This window comes from Aspergillus chevalieri, chromosome 2 (genome assembly GCF_016861735.1).
Source record: "Aspergillus chevalieri M1 DNA, chromosome 2, nearly complete sequence".
NCBI classification, from domain to species: domain Eukaryota; kingdom Fungi; phylum Ascomycota; class Eurotiomycetes; order Eurotiales; family Aspergillaceae; genus Aspergillus; species Aspergillus chevalieri.
Genome location: NC_057363.1, coordinates 3,372,746 through 3,387,951, shown reverse-complemented (window position 1 = coordinate 3,387,951; position 15,206 = coordinate 3,372,746). Strand labels below are relative to the sequence as shown.

Genomic DNA, 15,206 nt, shown 5'->3' with positions numbered 1-15,206 from the left:
GTGATGGTAAACAATGTGGCAGTGATGCTGATCATACTGTAGTTGGATTTAGTTAACTATTTTATGTAATTAGTTAGTTCACGTCAGGCCGAATAATTTATTAAGCAAGTGACAGGCCCGTGCAATTACTGGCATGTTGAAATCCACTCCTGTAGGGCCACTGGTTCATGAAGCGGGCCTGGCACCAGCAGAGGCCCTACTGGAGGCCCAACAATTGAGATATACTACCCGGCTGCTCAGCTTACCGGAGAACCACCTGGCTAAGGAGATCATCCCAGTGAGCTTCCGGGAAGGGGATCAACATGCCCAGCCCGGGGAGCAGACCCCAGGGAACCGGAGATGGGCTGACAGCAGCAACCGGGGCCCATGGTCCCTGGGACAGCATCTAGCTCGACAACTAGCCAATATCCTACCAGCAGACCCATCTGAGGGTTTTGAAAGCACGATACAGACAACCAGTAGCCAGTTCCCAGGCAGAATAGAGGTGCTACCAGGTCTAGAGGCCCTAGCAGTGGCACAAACTCTCTCTCCTGGACTAGCAATCTGGTCAGATGGATCAAGATCGGAGAACGGCAGGTGCGGAGCAGGACTTGCATGGCAAGAACCAGGAGCCTGGAAGACCCGGGGGTTCCCATTGGGCAAGGGACATGAGGTCTTTGATGCAGAGCTTTTCGGAGTTGTCCAAGCACTCCAGGTAGCAGAAAAGGTTGGAGATCGAAGACCAATCACTATCCTACTGGACTCCCAAGCCGCCATTGCAAGGCTGCGACACACCCAGCCAGGGCCAGGTCAAGCATTAGTGATCCAAGCACATGCTATAGCCAAAAGACTACATGCCAGAGGTTACCAACCCACTATCCAATGGGTACCAGGACATGCAGGAGTAGAAGGGAATGAGAGAGCCGACCGGGCGGCAAAGCAAGCAGCCAATAAGCCTCCAGGAAAGGCCCAAGAGAGATCTCTCTGGCCTTCACCTGTAGAGCCCGAACAGAGGCCATCACAACACAAAGGCAAAGATGGCTCACTAAGGAGCTTGGACAGCGATCCCAACAAGGCCAACGAACATACAAGCCACAGAAGAACTGGCGGCTCGACCCTGCAGCGGCAACGGCCCCCAAGCACCTAGCAAGCCGCTATTTTCAACTGAAATCGGGACATGCAGCCATAGGAGCACACCTACATCGGATCCGGTTCCAGGAGGATGCAACCTGTGAGGGATGTGGTATGTCAAGGGAAACAACACACCATCTTCTCTTTGAATGTCGGGAATGGCGACACCAACGAAACAGGCTCTACAAGGACCTGGAGACAGACGGAGTTATGAGACCCACTACTGCAGAAGAATACCCACAAGGACGACTTTTAGGTGAGCCTAGAGCTACCAGAGCGCTGCTGCGATTCCTAGCTAGTACCAGCATAGCTCTACCCCGAGCACACCTACAGCGAACGGCGGAAAGGGCCCGAAGAGATGATGAATGGGGACTGGAAGCATTGGAGGAGGCAGTTAGGACAGGAGAAGGGTAGCTGGGAGGGTAGTCTGCTGAAATTCAGCCTAGGCCACACCCATCTTGTTCTGAAAACACAAGGAGAGCACTGTGCTCGAAAGCCCTGCGCATACAGGCGGTTTTGGGGCGAGGAAAAGGATCAGAAAGATTGTAGAAAGGGGGTATCACCCCAGGAACTTATAGGGACAAGAGACTGCAGAATATCTGCTGACCTTGAGTCCATAGATCGTGGTCTGTCATAGCTCTAGGGCTCGGTATAGACAATAAACTTGATTAAATAATAATAATAATATTAAGCAAGTCACCCTGGCTGCAGTTCATCTATTCAGATATGGCTACAAGAATTCTACAAAACCCTAAAGATCCTAGGAAAATTAGAGTATAAATATCTAAGTCTATGTAGTATGTACCAAATACTCTGTACAAAGTCAAAGTCACTGGCTAGATTTCTCTACCCACGCCGTTTCTCCCACGCTGAGCGGTAGTTATATACAGGAGGATAATTAATGTCATGTTCTCAGATACAGGTCGTCATCGTCGGATATGACAGACTCATCAACGAGAAACTGTGAGTATTCAGACTCTACGGTAATAGGATCCCCGGTATAGTACCATCTGCCGTCATAAGTGAACGGCACCCCGATAATCTCAATATCCTCGAGGTATGGGAATTCCGCATCACCTTGGAATAATGCCGGCGAGGTGAGCCAGCTTCCTGTGAGGTGTAGGTTTCTCAAAGGGGCCCTTTGTGACGATTTTTGAATATGCGCATTCATTGCGTCACCATTGGGGTAGTTAGGATCATAGGGCTGGATTTGTGGCTGGTTGGATGGAATGATTTGGGTATTGTCGATACTCAGTGACCTTAGGTTCAAGAGAGGCAGCTCAAAGACAGTTGAAAGAGCTGTTTTTACCATAGTAAGCAGTCTATCAACGCACAAATGGGGCAGGGCTACTGGCTCAGCCAATGCTCTCTCTGTAAATGGCTTTGGTTCAGCTCGTGAGTTATAAAATGCAGTTCCAGATGCTCTAAATTTGGAAACACTGGTGTAATGTCTCATAGCAGCTGGATGGAATGAATACACGGAGTAGGTTGAGGATATCCAGCGATACAACAGATGGCAGCTGAGATAGGGCAATTCCTTCGATATTTAGATAGTCTCGTCCTTTTTTTTTTTTTTCCTTTTCCAAGTTTCCAGTGCTTGCGGCAACCGTCATCCGTCTGATCTGTCCATCAGAGACGAAGCAAAAAGACCAAAACCTAGGACAATTAAATCCCACGTTTTCAGGGCCCTGAAAAGGTTCACAATACCTTCCTGAGAAGCCGCGTTGTCTCGGCCTACCTCTGGCAGCTAGTAATTGCGATCATTCGGTGGGGGCAGGTCGATCTCATAATGGAGTCGCCTCAAGAATCTCTGACGCCGTGTTGCCGTTCCGAAGACCTGTTGAAAAGCGAAAAAGATCGGTACTCAAGACACGGAGGTTTTAGAATGTCCAACATTCAACAGCGTACTGCCATTGGCGTGATATGGTCGCGTATGGGGCAATCTTCCCCTCCTTCCAACAACTGCCTGCACGGGGGGGGTTCGGAACGGAGTAATCGTGTATAGATACGGTACGATCAAGGCAAGAATTGCTTGACTGAGTGAATTCATTACTTCACGTTGATTGTGTTGTTGAAAAAACCTGGAGACATTAAAGTGGTTTAAAGACTGTCCCCTATTCCCAGAAAACGCGGGTCTTGGCTTTCTACGTACATGTCTTACAATACAGAGGGGGTGTATATGGGGGCAATGTCTAGTTGGATAGATGCTAACATAGTTTTTGTGCTTTGGAGAGATCATGAAAGATCAGATATATACTGCCTTCTCTCCGCACTATATGTACACGGATATCCCCGCAACCACCGCGCAACGTGTACCGATTGGCTGCAACACTGATCATATCAGGATATAAAAGCTCATTATTGGCTTCTCGGGACCCATTTATCAAAGCAACAACAAGCCGATCCGACAAGCCGACGTTGTTGCCCAGGACTGGAACAGAATCCTTATAAATACCTTGTGGAACAACATCTGCCACCTCATAAATCGATCGACTCTATCATTCCCCTTCCTCCCTAGCCGACTAACAACACCATGACTATCACAGACTGGCAACAAAAAGTCCAAGCTAAACAAACTCAAGCGGCTTCCAAAATCCCCGCAGAATGGCGATTGTCCGCCAACATTCTGCAACATACATCGGCGAGCAAGCAGAGTATCATCGATGTGCCTAGAACATGCGGTCTACTCACTGAGAGAGAACTTCATATAACTGAGGACTACGATGCCACCGCTTTACTGGCAGAACTAGCTACTGGAAATGTCAATTCGGTAGATGTCACCCGGGCATTCTGCAAGCGTGCCGCGATAGCTCAACAACTCACGTCCTGCTTGACGGAGACGTTCTTCGATGTCGCACTGTCTCGTGCTAAACAGCTCGATGACCATTTGGCCACTACCGGTAAGCCCATGGGTCCGCTGCATGGTCTACCCATCAGTATCAAGGAACCGTTCAACGTCGTCGATATACCTACGTCTCTGGGCTTTGTTTCCTTCCTGGATAATCCGCCTGCACGCAGAAATTCGGCCATGGTAGAGATACTACTGGCCGCTGGCGCTGTGCTATATGTCAAAACCAACGTTCCTCAGACCATGATGACAGCCGATTCAGAAAATAACGTGTTCGGGCGCGTCTTGAACCCGCACCGGCTCAATCTGACTGCTGGCGGGAGCAGCGGGGGCGAAGGTGCCCTGGTAGCTATGCGCGGGTCCATTCTGGGAATAGGCACTGATGTCGCAGGATCGATTCGGATTCCCTCGCTGTGCTGTGGTACTTTTGGCTTTAAGCCCTCCGCTGGTCGCGTGCCGTATGGTGGACAAACTAGCCCCGGACGCGATGGGTTGGCGGGCATTGAGGCAGTCGCGGGACCCCTGTGTCATTCTACCCGGGACGCAGAGTTACTTCTCCGGACAGTGTTCAATGCCCATGCTGACGACTTCGATGATACGGCACTTGGCGTGCCCTGGATCGAGCCAGTGAGCACTTCGTCTACTCTCACCATCGGGGTTCTCCCCGAAGACTCCCAGGTTCCTCTTCATCCTCCCATGAAGCGTACGCTGGAAACAGCAGTGCAGAAACTAGAAGCAGCTGGGCATCGCATTGTGGATCTCTCCGGCAAAGTTCCATCCCTGTCGGCCGTCGGTGATCTTTCTTTACGCTACTTCCGCTTGGACCCGGATAACACGCCCTTGAAGCATATTGCCAACGGACAGGAACCCAAGATCGCCTCACTAAAGACCACCTATAAGCCCGAGGGCAGCGATCCCGAGCCGACATTGCGTGATTTGTATGACATCAATGTGGCTCGGAGTAAGATAATGGAACAAATGCGTCGGGTGTTCCTAGATAATCAGTTGGATACGATCATTGGGCCTGGGTATCAGACGTGTGCGGTGCCACATGACACGTATGGGTTCCCGGTATACACGGTGCTTGCTAATGTGCTTGATGTACGTTGTTCCCCTTTTATGACTCCCTTTTGCGAATTATGCTGATATCAGTAGTACCCTGCTTATATCATTCCGCTTGGCAAGGCGAATGAGGCAGCGGATGCTGAGTTTATCAGAGATGTCGCCTATGTTCCTCCTTGTAAGTGGCCCTAATCTCTCTGGACTTTCGGAACTTCGCTGAGTGAAATAGATCTACCAAAGGAAGTTGAGAATGCCCCCTGCCATGTGCAGCTCATCGGCCGCCGATTGAAGGATGAGAAGTTGATGCGACATGCGGAGGTGGTGCAGGGCGTATTGGCTAAGGATTCTGATTAGGGAAATATGTATACTCCTGATATTGAGATATCTTCAGTTTTATGAATTTCATCCAATGGCTAAAAAGAACTATGAATATTTTGTCGTTTTTATACATGAAAGGATAGCACTGACGTCACTGCCACAACCCCTCCACAAACATCATCGCAAATCTCCACCACCACCAGTCTCAACCTCAGCCACCAATTCGCCTCTGTGCAAAGGAAAAGCACAATGTCAACACCACTGACATCCTACCTCCAAACCCTCCACCATTCCCTCTTCCACTCTGCCACGAGACACCCCTTCCTCCGCGCCGCCGGAACCGGAACCCTCCCACCCCGCATCCTCTCAGCTTGGCTCTCCCAAGACCGTCTCTACGCGCAATCCTACATCCGCTTCATCGGATCCCTCCTCGCAAAACTCCGATTACCCTCTCATAACCCCGATCCCGCGAAGTCATCGCGCGCGACTGCGGAGGGGCGCGCGGTGGACGTACTGATCGACGCGCTGGTAAACATCCGCAGAGAATTGAAGTTCTTTAGAGATGTCGCGACGGAATATAAATTCGATCTTGAGGCATTGTCGGTAGATATTGAGGCGGAGGATGTTGGCGCGAAGGTGTTCGGGCCGAATCCCATAACGCATGCATATATCGATCTATTTATGTCGGCTTCTAGTCCCGCGACGACTATCCTGGAGGGAATAGTTGTGCTTTGGGCGACGGAGATTTGCTACCTGCGTGCGTGGCAGTATGCGTTGTCCCTCTCTTCGTCTGCCTCTTCGCCCCCAGAGAACGATCAAGATGGAGGCGCGCTTCGGAAACACTTCATTCCCAATTGGACGGATCCCGAGTTCGAGGCGTTCGTGCATAAGATCGGAGATGTGGTTGATGAGATGGCGGGTCTGGTCAAGGGGAGTGAGTCGAGGGAAGATGTTCTTGCCAGGTGTGCATTCTGGTGGAGGCAGGTGCTTTGGTTGGAGGAGAGATTTTGGCCGGTTGTTGAGCAGGCATGATCTTATCTATATACGGACATAGCAGATCAGCAACTGATTCTGTAGTGCGCAATTCACCGTCACTACATATCCTATGTATGCAATAAGCTAGAATCCGCTGGTCTATTCACTCGCAATCAACGTCGGGCAATCGGACTCGCATCTTCATTTGATAACTACCCTGTTCTTGACTAAACACCCATGGGACCTTGTCGTCCAGCAGCAGAACGTTGGTCATGTAATAACATGTGTTTTCAGAGATTGCATGGGGATAAACGTGCGCTTCGCCGGCTATCAACACATTAAATTTTCCTGAGATCGTAATCTCAGCTGTTATCTTTTGCTAAATTGACCAAATTCTGATGGCCAAGTCAGTGTACTATATAGTACGTTGTGCTGCGACACCCCCAGGCGCTTCTGTTCGTGCGGTCCAGCGGGACGTCTATCCCATTGACCTTTCACATAGCCATCAATCCCATTAGGCTGTTGAGCGCCCGTAAAGTGAGTGTGTCATGTTGGACAGCCATGACAATATATGCGGCAGCGTACAAAGATCACATGGACATGCAATTACTCGCCATGGCTTTAGGGAGTAAAGAACTTCTTGCTGGGTCAGCCAGACAAAGACAGTCTGGTGAATTTTCTGGACAACCAGACTGCGTAATTGAATCAAGTCCAAACAACAGCTCTTCCCCAGTGATCCACTGCGGGTTGGTTGGATCGCTGGAAACAACAGTTAAACAGGTGGTAGCAATGGATTGCCAAAAGGCACGAGGCAAAGCTTACTGTTTATGCTATGCTGCTTGGTTATCACAAGACTAGAGTTTATCGCTGGGACACCACCCTGTCTGCGACATCCTATGTTCCTTAAAAGATCATCCATGTGATTGAGAATTCGACATCCAACTATGAAGAGCTTAATGTCAATTCACGCTGCCAGAACAGCACACGCAATGGAGATTCCGTCGAATTCCGATACTAGGGCCTTTGGAACTCGATCTTCAGCGACTACGTCTGCACGTTGCGAAAGATGGCACATCATTTGCAGCATATCTCTTGCAACATGTGCGATATTCCAACGAGTGATGACGAGAACATGTGTCAGATAAACCAACGCATTTGGCGTAGTTACAGAGATATGCAATGCAACAGTTCTTACGGCGTAAGCTTTGCTCCATCATGGTCAGACGCATCCCTGGGGCTCAAAAACCATGGAATTGTGTAGAAGGGACCAAGTATTCCATGTCAGTGAGCTGCAGGTGGTATTTCAGGAACCAGAGATTCTGATAGGCATCAGACGGGCAGGTCCATTGGTCACAATGGTATGAGCTGCGATGTGTCAAGAACCCGGATACGAACCTGATTACCCAGAGATAGGTCATTTTTATGGCGATCAAGAAAAGGCCATCGCTATTGGTCTGCTAAAACCAATTGTTGTCCGCCAATCAATTGCTAGTCTCGTCATCATGAGGGTCGTGATACTACGACATACACACAGATCAATGCTCAACTGGTTCAATATGTCTACCTACGGAAAAGGAAACGATGTGTTTTACAGTTTAAGAATACACTGATAAGCCATTGTAGGGTGTCAAGCATCACAGAAATCATTAAGAATCCAGTTCCTCTTCTGTGTTTCTCCAAAGCAAGAAGAGCTACCCGACCATCCCACGGAGTTATTCTTGTGGGCTAGAAGTCGAAGCTATCAATTGAAGATAGCATCCAGCATAGTATAGAGAGCATCATGGAATTTGTGGCATTACCGCCCTTGATCGACGTATGCAATGGAGAAAAGTCCATCGGGAAGCCGAGTATCAGCACGCCCGTCCCTGGGCCTATATAGTACTAACATCTAACAGCTACGTCTTACACCATATCAAATCTGTCCTCCTCTATACAGATATTTCAACGAACTCGCAAACGAGAGGGACATGTGTCCTGTAATTTTCCATGTCCATATTGCACCATGAACGCGAGACGGATCGTGTGAAAACGAAGCCGGATAATTAATGGGGATTAATGTGCGGCATTTTCGGACTGAAATAGAGGGACGCTGCGACGAGTCATCCACCCCAGTCATGTCTGGCTATGATGTTCCTTGAAAAGCTGTGTGCAGAAGCATTCCTATATCGGCCTTCTCGGACACCGGCCACCGATTTGCGACATTCCTATGTTTTACTAATATGACCGAAAACGCTACTGACCTGATCTGAGTTACATGAACTTAATCTCGCGGCATACAAGGCGCCTTTTCTCGGAAAACTCATATGAGGCGAATTGCTCGAACCAGCTGCATCTGGTCTACACCTACAAATGCACCTTGACCAGTCCTCGCCAGTCTAGATTGACCTTTCAGCGCAATTTGGCATTCGTAAATGAGAAGATATCCTTGAAGAACATTGTAAGCTATTCTTGCTTGCTTTAATTCCGTCGGTGGAGACCGCTGCTATCATCAGTTTTCTGAAATTACCAGGTATTGCCAATCGATAATGAAGGACAGCCAGCGATTCCACAATACTGCCAATAGACGATATCTCTTGGGAGACTGCCTCTGATGGATCAGTTCTTTATAGGACTGCGCCGACAAGCCATTCATGTATGGCAGCATTGTCGTTGAAAATTCCAGGGACATGATCCGAAGAGTTTCTCTAAAAACTTTCCGCGGCTCGCATTGACATATTCCCAAAGGTACTTGAAGCAAACGGGCTCGAAGGCAAGCTGTCGTTTCGCCAGTCAACGATATGTACGGAATAGCCCAAACAATAGCTGTTGGACGGGCGAGATTCTTCTGCCACTACACCAGCTTGTATCGGACTTACAAACATGTCGCAGGCCATCTGGCTGCCACAATCTCTCCAAGATCCCTTATTAGCTCACCATACACACCATCCATTGGTATCACGCTCTGTTCCACATTTGTGCTCAAGGGGAAACCAGACTGTACAAGTTCAAAGCCATAATAAACCCACAACTAAGCGCGCCAGAAGACATCCTGTCTAAATAGACATTAGGTTCTTCTAGCATACAATTTTCAGCGACACCGCTCATCAGATCTCAGCAACATTATGTTAGTTCAAAACGTGCAGATATGCACTTGCAGGTCGAATCAACTAACCCAAAAATAGGAAAGAGTGGTGTCGGAGCCCTAACATACACACACTGGAGATAATTTTCTTGGGCAGGAAAGTTGGACATTGCTCTACCAGTTTTCCCGGGTTCGGTTGACCTTTTAGCATATCTTGGGCTTTGGCAACTACGAGAAATACTAGACATGGCAAGCCCTAGATGCGGTCGTTTACGGCCATGAAAAGGTGGTCAACGCAACCAGGAGATTTGGGACATTCGGGTCGCAGCTCGTAATTCCTTAAATTCTACCATCTCATTCCAGCTTGAACAATGCTGATTTTTTACGACTGAGATGTGTCAATGGGAAGCAATGGTCCAAGGATAGCTCCCTAATTCGTGACCTATGATACCGTTCTATCAGTCGCGACATAGATCCTTTCTCTGAGGGCACATTTCACCAAAGCTCTCGCACTTAGCGACATTTCTCGCTTTTGGACGTCCATTACTAACCATACAATATGGAATAAATAACGAAGCTATGCATAGCAACGCAAATAACATTGCATTATCAACTAAATCAGCGAAAGAAGATCACAACATGCACCTCTTGTGGTTTTACCCTACCAAATGGCAAGTGGGAGTACACAAATCAAAGTGCCTTTCTAGATACTCAGGACGCCTTTCTAGATAATCGAAGCATCCGGACCTTCGACCCGTCCAGTCGGTCCAGCCATAGCCGCCTCCGCGACGTTTTATACGGGTCAATAACCGTCGTACCGAGAGGAAGAAATCCTGTTTCATGATGTTTTAGATCTCGAAAAAGCATGAAGGAACAGGTGCACATAACAAGGGCTCCGGACTGGGCTTTGCGTTCACCACCTACGGAGGTTATTCGGTTCCAGAGGTCCTCTATTGTGTCAAATCGCCTGTCTACAGCCGCTTGTCTCAAGCATAACACTTGTTTGGTAAGCCGCCATATAAGCAATATTGGCTTCAAGAATACCTGTCCGTAGAGCAAGGGCCTTCTGGCATCCAAATCGCAAGGTCAATCCCGTACATCCGAAGCTGACAACAGACAAAGCATCCGCGAATTATATGATGTTCAACTCGGAAAATCTCCTCACCATTTACGTTCGGGAATGACCAGCAGTTGGCACGAGCAGCGCCATTGAAGACACAGGTGGTCAGACACCGAGGGTGTCTGTCTCATTTCAAAGACATTGGATACAATGTGGCCAAATGCTACTGCCTACTCCCCCAGAATTGCCTGTTCTAAATCCAGACAATACAAGCTGTTTTCCAATGTGGGCGTACGGTCTTCCCGTCCAACAACCTCCAAGACAATCACAGCCTGAAAAGCAAGATCCCACATAGAAGGAACAAAGTGTGGAGAGTGATCTGCTTTTCATTTGCGATGATGATTTACCTGGAAGCGTCTGGTTGTGAGGATCGAAGCGCCAGAATCCACACCATGAAATGGAAATTCCGGCACTGTTATAGACCTTACTACAGCAATAGTCAAAACCTGTCTCAAGCGAGTGAAACCGTGACATACATCATCTTTTGAAACAGCAGACTCAACTCACAGACATGCTGAGAATGATCTATCTAAAGCGATTTCACTGGTGCACCCTTTGAACTTGCCAGTCATGCATTTGACCAAATTCATGCTTTCATGCGCAGATATGTTCTCAAAGGCAAACCCAAACCCAGACTAAACGAGCCTGGCATTGAAACCCTAAACCGTACCAGGAATGCATCAAGCGAGTCTCTCAACAGTAACCTCATCTTCTTATAGAATACAATTCTCAGCGGAAATTGGTATCCAAGTTTTACCTTCTTCTGGCACTGTACTCGTGCAAAGTTCTCACAGACACGCCTGAAATGGCTAACTGACTTACAAGCAAAAATCCCTCTATCAGCACTAAGCAATATAAGCGTTGATCGATCGTCACTTGTCGCTTATTGGTACTCCGGTACTACGATGCGAAGCCATTATTCTTCGACTGGAGGATTCTTGCGCGGCGATATGGACTGTCAGTTCACAGCTGCTTCGATCTAGACGGATAAACACCGTCCAGAATCTCAGCACTTGGTCTGTATGATCAATTGAATCTTGGTCAAAGACGAGATGCCCGGCTCGGCCTCCAATGAAATGAAGTAATCAGTATGCTGGATACAGGTTTGATACTGCCACGATTCAATATTATATGTCCCGCATACCGATGCGGTTTTTCAAATACGGTGCTCAAAACGAGGAATGGTCCGCTTTGGCAGTGGTGACCAAGTTGAGGAAGGAGGATCTAACTGCTGAAACATCACAGCAAATGAAAAGATTGCAGCACACTTGTTACGATATATGCTCAACTGCTTCAATCGGCCTCCACTATACACCTTTATAGTAACCAAATTAAGAAATCATGATTATCATCATTTCATCCAATACATACATACAAAAACCCTTCTGTCCCTCCAACAGCAAAACACCAAGCTATATATGTAGTCCAGCAAAACAAATATACTCCATGTCCATGCGCATGCGCAATCAGTCCACCGCGGTGGTCACACCGAATACCAACACCATTTATGCAGAGGTAGCCAGCTCTAACTAGCAAAACAAGCGATGAAATAAAAAAAAAAAGAAAACAAGGAAAAGCATCAAGATGTAGCTGCGCTCGCGCGCGCCGCGTTGCTTAGTTGTCGATGGTAGGAGCCGATTGGTTGGAAGCCTCTGTTTATATCGTTAGCAACCATCCGAAGATATATACGTGAAAAGATAAGTGGATAAAACTCACCTCGCAAGATCAAATCCCCCCTCATCCTCCTCCTCTTCCTCATCCTCGCGGAGCTCCGGCTGATTCGACACCCCATTCGCCTCGCCATGCTCTCCATCTTCATCCTTCAACCCAGACAACGAGCGTCCATGCCCCAATCCATTCGATGTCCCTGGTTTACTCGGACTCGCCAGATTAGGCGGCGGCGGACTGCTACTCGGGATACTCCCGAGCCCATCACCAGGTTCAATCCCGCCCTTCAACGGACTCATATCCGGCACCGGTCGTGCAGGCGTACTCCCTATATCCGCGAACTTCCAGAACTGTGCCGGCGAGCTCATGGGCATGAATTTTGACGGGATTTGTGCTGTGGATGGTGGTGGGAGGCGGGGCTGTTGGCGTTGCGGGGCGGGAGTTATCATTGATGATGGCTCTTCGTTGTAGTATGAGGAGGAGAGGACGGGGGGTGAGTTGGCGACGTTGTCGGAGAGGCCGTAGGCGCGGCCTAGGCTGTTTTGTCCGCTGGTGGCGGTTTTGTTGCGATTTGCGGAGCGGGTTGGTAACGGGGAGGGTTCTTCGTAGTCGCGGGCGTTTCTGTGGCGCATTCGGAGGTCGGGCACGCCGGTGGCTCCTCTCGAACCTCGCTCTGGTGTGTATGCTTCGACTGGTGCGACGGGGAAGGAGCTGAAGCCTGGTGACGAGACTTGGGGGGATTTCTTCTCTGCTGAGAACATCGCGCCTAGACCGTTGGCTCGGGAGAAGGGTTCTTTGTGGGCGGGTGATGACGGCGCGGATGATTGCGTTCCTCCTTTGCGCAACTGCTTCTTCCAGTATTCTTCGCGGTATTCTGGGGCGATCTGCCATTTCATTCCTTTACCGGGTTCGTCGGTTCGACGGGGGACTTTTTGGAATGCTTTGTTTAGGGATAGATTGTGCCGGATGGAGTTCTATATAGTCAGCACTTGCATATTTACCAACGGAAGATGACGAAACGCACCTGCCATCCACTCTGCGAGTGCCGGTAGAACGCATATTTGTCCATGATCCAATTATAAATGCTGTTCAGCGTGAGTTTCTCCTCCTCACTGGAAAAGATAGCCTGCGCAATCAACGTCGCATAGCTGTAAGGTGGCTTCAGGTCCTTGGCCGAGTCCTTGCTGTAGTCGATCTCTTCGGTGCTCTCCATCATCATGCCCCGGTTATACAACGGTGACTGTTTAGCCGTACGTGCGCCCATGGTATCAGGCGAGCGCGGCGGAGGAGTGACCTGACGCTTAAGGAAGTGTGGCGCAGGCGCAAGCGATGGCTGGCCATTCGATGTAGGAGGGGGTAGCTGGTCATTGAATGAGGCGGCGGCCGTATTAGCAACAGATGTCTGCGACGCCTGAGCACTAGGATCCCACGCAACAGGCTCTTCCTCCCCGTTAGCCAGCCGATGAGCACGCTCCACGAAACTCGGATGAATATTCGCCTTGTCACCCGGCGTCACAAACATCATCTGCGTATTAGCGATCTCGATGATATCGCCACACGACAAAACAGCATCAACCCCGCGCTTCAGCACCACGTTATTCAACCGCACCCCATTCCGCCCATTCACCCGTATATGCCAACTCGCCGTCTCCTCCCCATCATAAAAAATCTCCGCATGTAGCCTCGACACAAACTTGCTCGGCCCCAAATCCACATGAACCTCTGGCAGCGCCCTCGCAGCAATCGTAACCGGACTCGACTGCTCATCCAGTTTCTGCTCGCGATCGGGCTCGCGGCCGATGTTCACATGCAGCGTCTTCACATAGTAGGTCCAGTTGCGGCCGGCGATCTTGGCGTACGCGCGGATGCTCTGCTTGTTTTCGGTCTTGGTGTTGGAGTGGTCGCGCAGCACGCGTACTTCGTCGTCGCGGGGGCCACTGAGGTAGGAGATTACGAGGTCGACGAGGTCTTGGTTGGCAGAGAGGTCGGTGTCGTTTTCATTGTTTTCGGGGGCCGAGTCGTCGGCTTCGGGGGATTCGGGCTTGACTCGAGGTGGTGAATGGTCGACCTGCTTATGTTAATTACCCCCCTCCAGAATCAATACAGAACTAAGGTGAAGATACCTTGCGTTTCTTGCTGGCAGGGCGACTGGGCGACGAGTCGGGGACGTCCTCGACGTCGGATGTTTCCTGCAGTTGGATTTCCTTGCGGCGCGCGCGACGCCGGTTGGAGAGCGGCATTTTCTTTGCTTCTTTTTCCTGTTCTAAATTATCGTGATTCTGGTCCTTTATTCTTCTCTCGATATAAATTATCGTATCGCGTTAAATCAGTTGACGGTCAAGCACGAGCAACGAAAGTAATCTCGCACGAGCGTGTTGACGTTGTGCGATAACCACGAGCGTAACCTCAGTGCCCCAAGCAGGCCAAAACAAGACCACGCAAGAAGGCGACTTGAAGGCAAAAAGAGCAACAGCGAACCAGGGAAAGGATATTTGCCACTGATATAGCGACCCAAAAGTTGTTTGTTGCTGGAGAGAAATAATAATAGTCAACAGTAGGAAGGTGGTTAGACGCGATCCGAGTGGCCGAAAAGAGGCTGGAAAATTGAAGGCGGAGGAAAACAGTGACGCCACCGGGTTTTTATGAGGTCAGCAGAGTAAACAGAAAGATTTCAGAAATGAAAGAGACTAGAGGGATGTATATAAAATATCAAAATAAGACAAGACAGTTGTTTTCAACAATATTATTATTCTCCTTCCACTGTCTCGTTCTCAGACAGCTGTTTGCGTCATGGAGAATGCCGAATTCGGTATTGGCTTCCACTTGTATACTCGGAGTACAGCACAAGTACAACTGTACATACTCCCACTACTGCCGGTGATAAGAACACTACTAGTAATAGAATGCACACAATAAGACAACAATGCATCTGCAACCGGCGATCCGTTCCTGCAGCCAAAAAACTCCAGTTACATCGCGGACCCGCACAAAAAAGTATCCCATTCGGTAAACAACACCTGAATACAACGAAAGTGATATAGAAA

The 15,206-nt window shown here is 49.1% G+C and overlaps 3 protein-coding genes across 3 annotated transcripts; 2 read left to right on the top strand and 1 right to left on the bottom strand.

The window, feature by feature from the left end:
• Nucleotides 1-3,643: 3,643 nt before the first annotated feature.
• ACHE_21194A (putative general amidase) lies at nt 3,644-5,374 on the top strand (the record flags this gene model as incomplete). The annotated part of the gene is made up of 3 exons (XM_043275250.1): nt 3,644-5,059; nt 5,114-5,198; nt 5,250-5,374. 3 exons carry the CDS (start codon nt 3,644-3,646, stop codon nt 5,372-5,374), a joined length of 1,626 nt encoding a protein of 541 aa, XP_043134258.1.
• Nucleotides 5,375-5,587: 213 nt separating this feature from the next.
• On the top strand, nt 5,588-6,370 carry ACHE_21193A (putative transcription regulator PAB1642; the record flags this gene model as incomplete). Its single annotated transcript, XM_043275249.1, has 1 exon — nt 5,588-6,370. One exon carries the CDS (start codon nt 5,588-5,590, stop codon nt 6,368-6,370), a length of 783 nt encoding a protein of 260 aa, XP_043134257.1.
• A 5,703-nt stretch (nt 6,371-12,073) lies between these two features.
• FKH2 (putative forkhead transcription factor Fkh1/2) lies at nt 12,074-14,402 on the bottom strand (the record flags this gene model as incomplete). Its single annotated transcript, XM_043275248.1, has 4 exons — nt 12,074-12,146; nt 12,211-13,136; nt 13,187-14,230; nt 14,286-14,402. 4 exons carry the CDS (start codon nt 14,400-14,402, stop codon nt 12,074-12,076), a joined length of 2,160 nt encoding a protein of 719 aa, XP_043134256.1.
• Between the last annotated feature and the right edge of the window lie 804 nt (nt 14,403-15,206).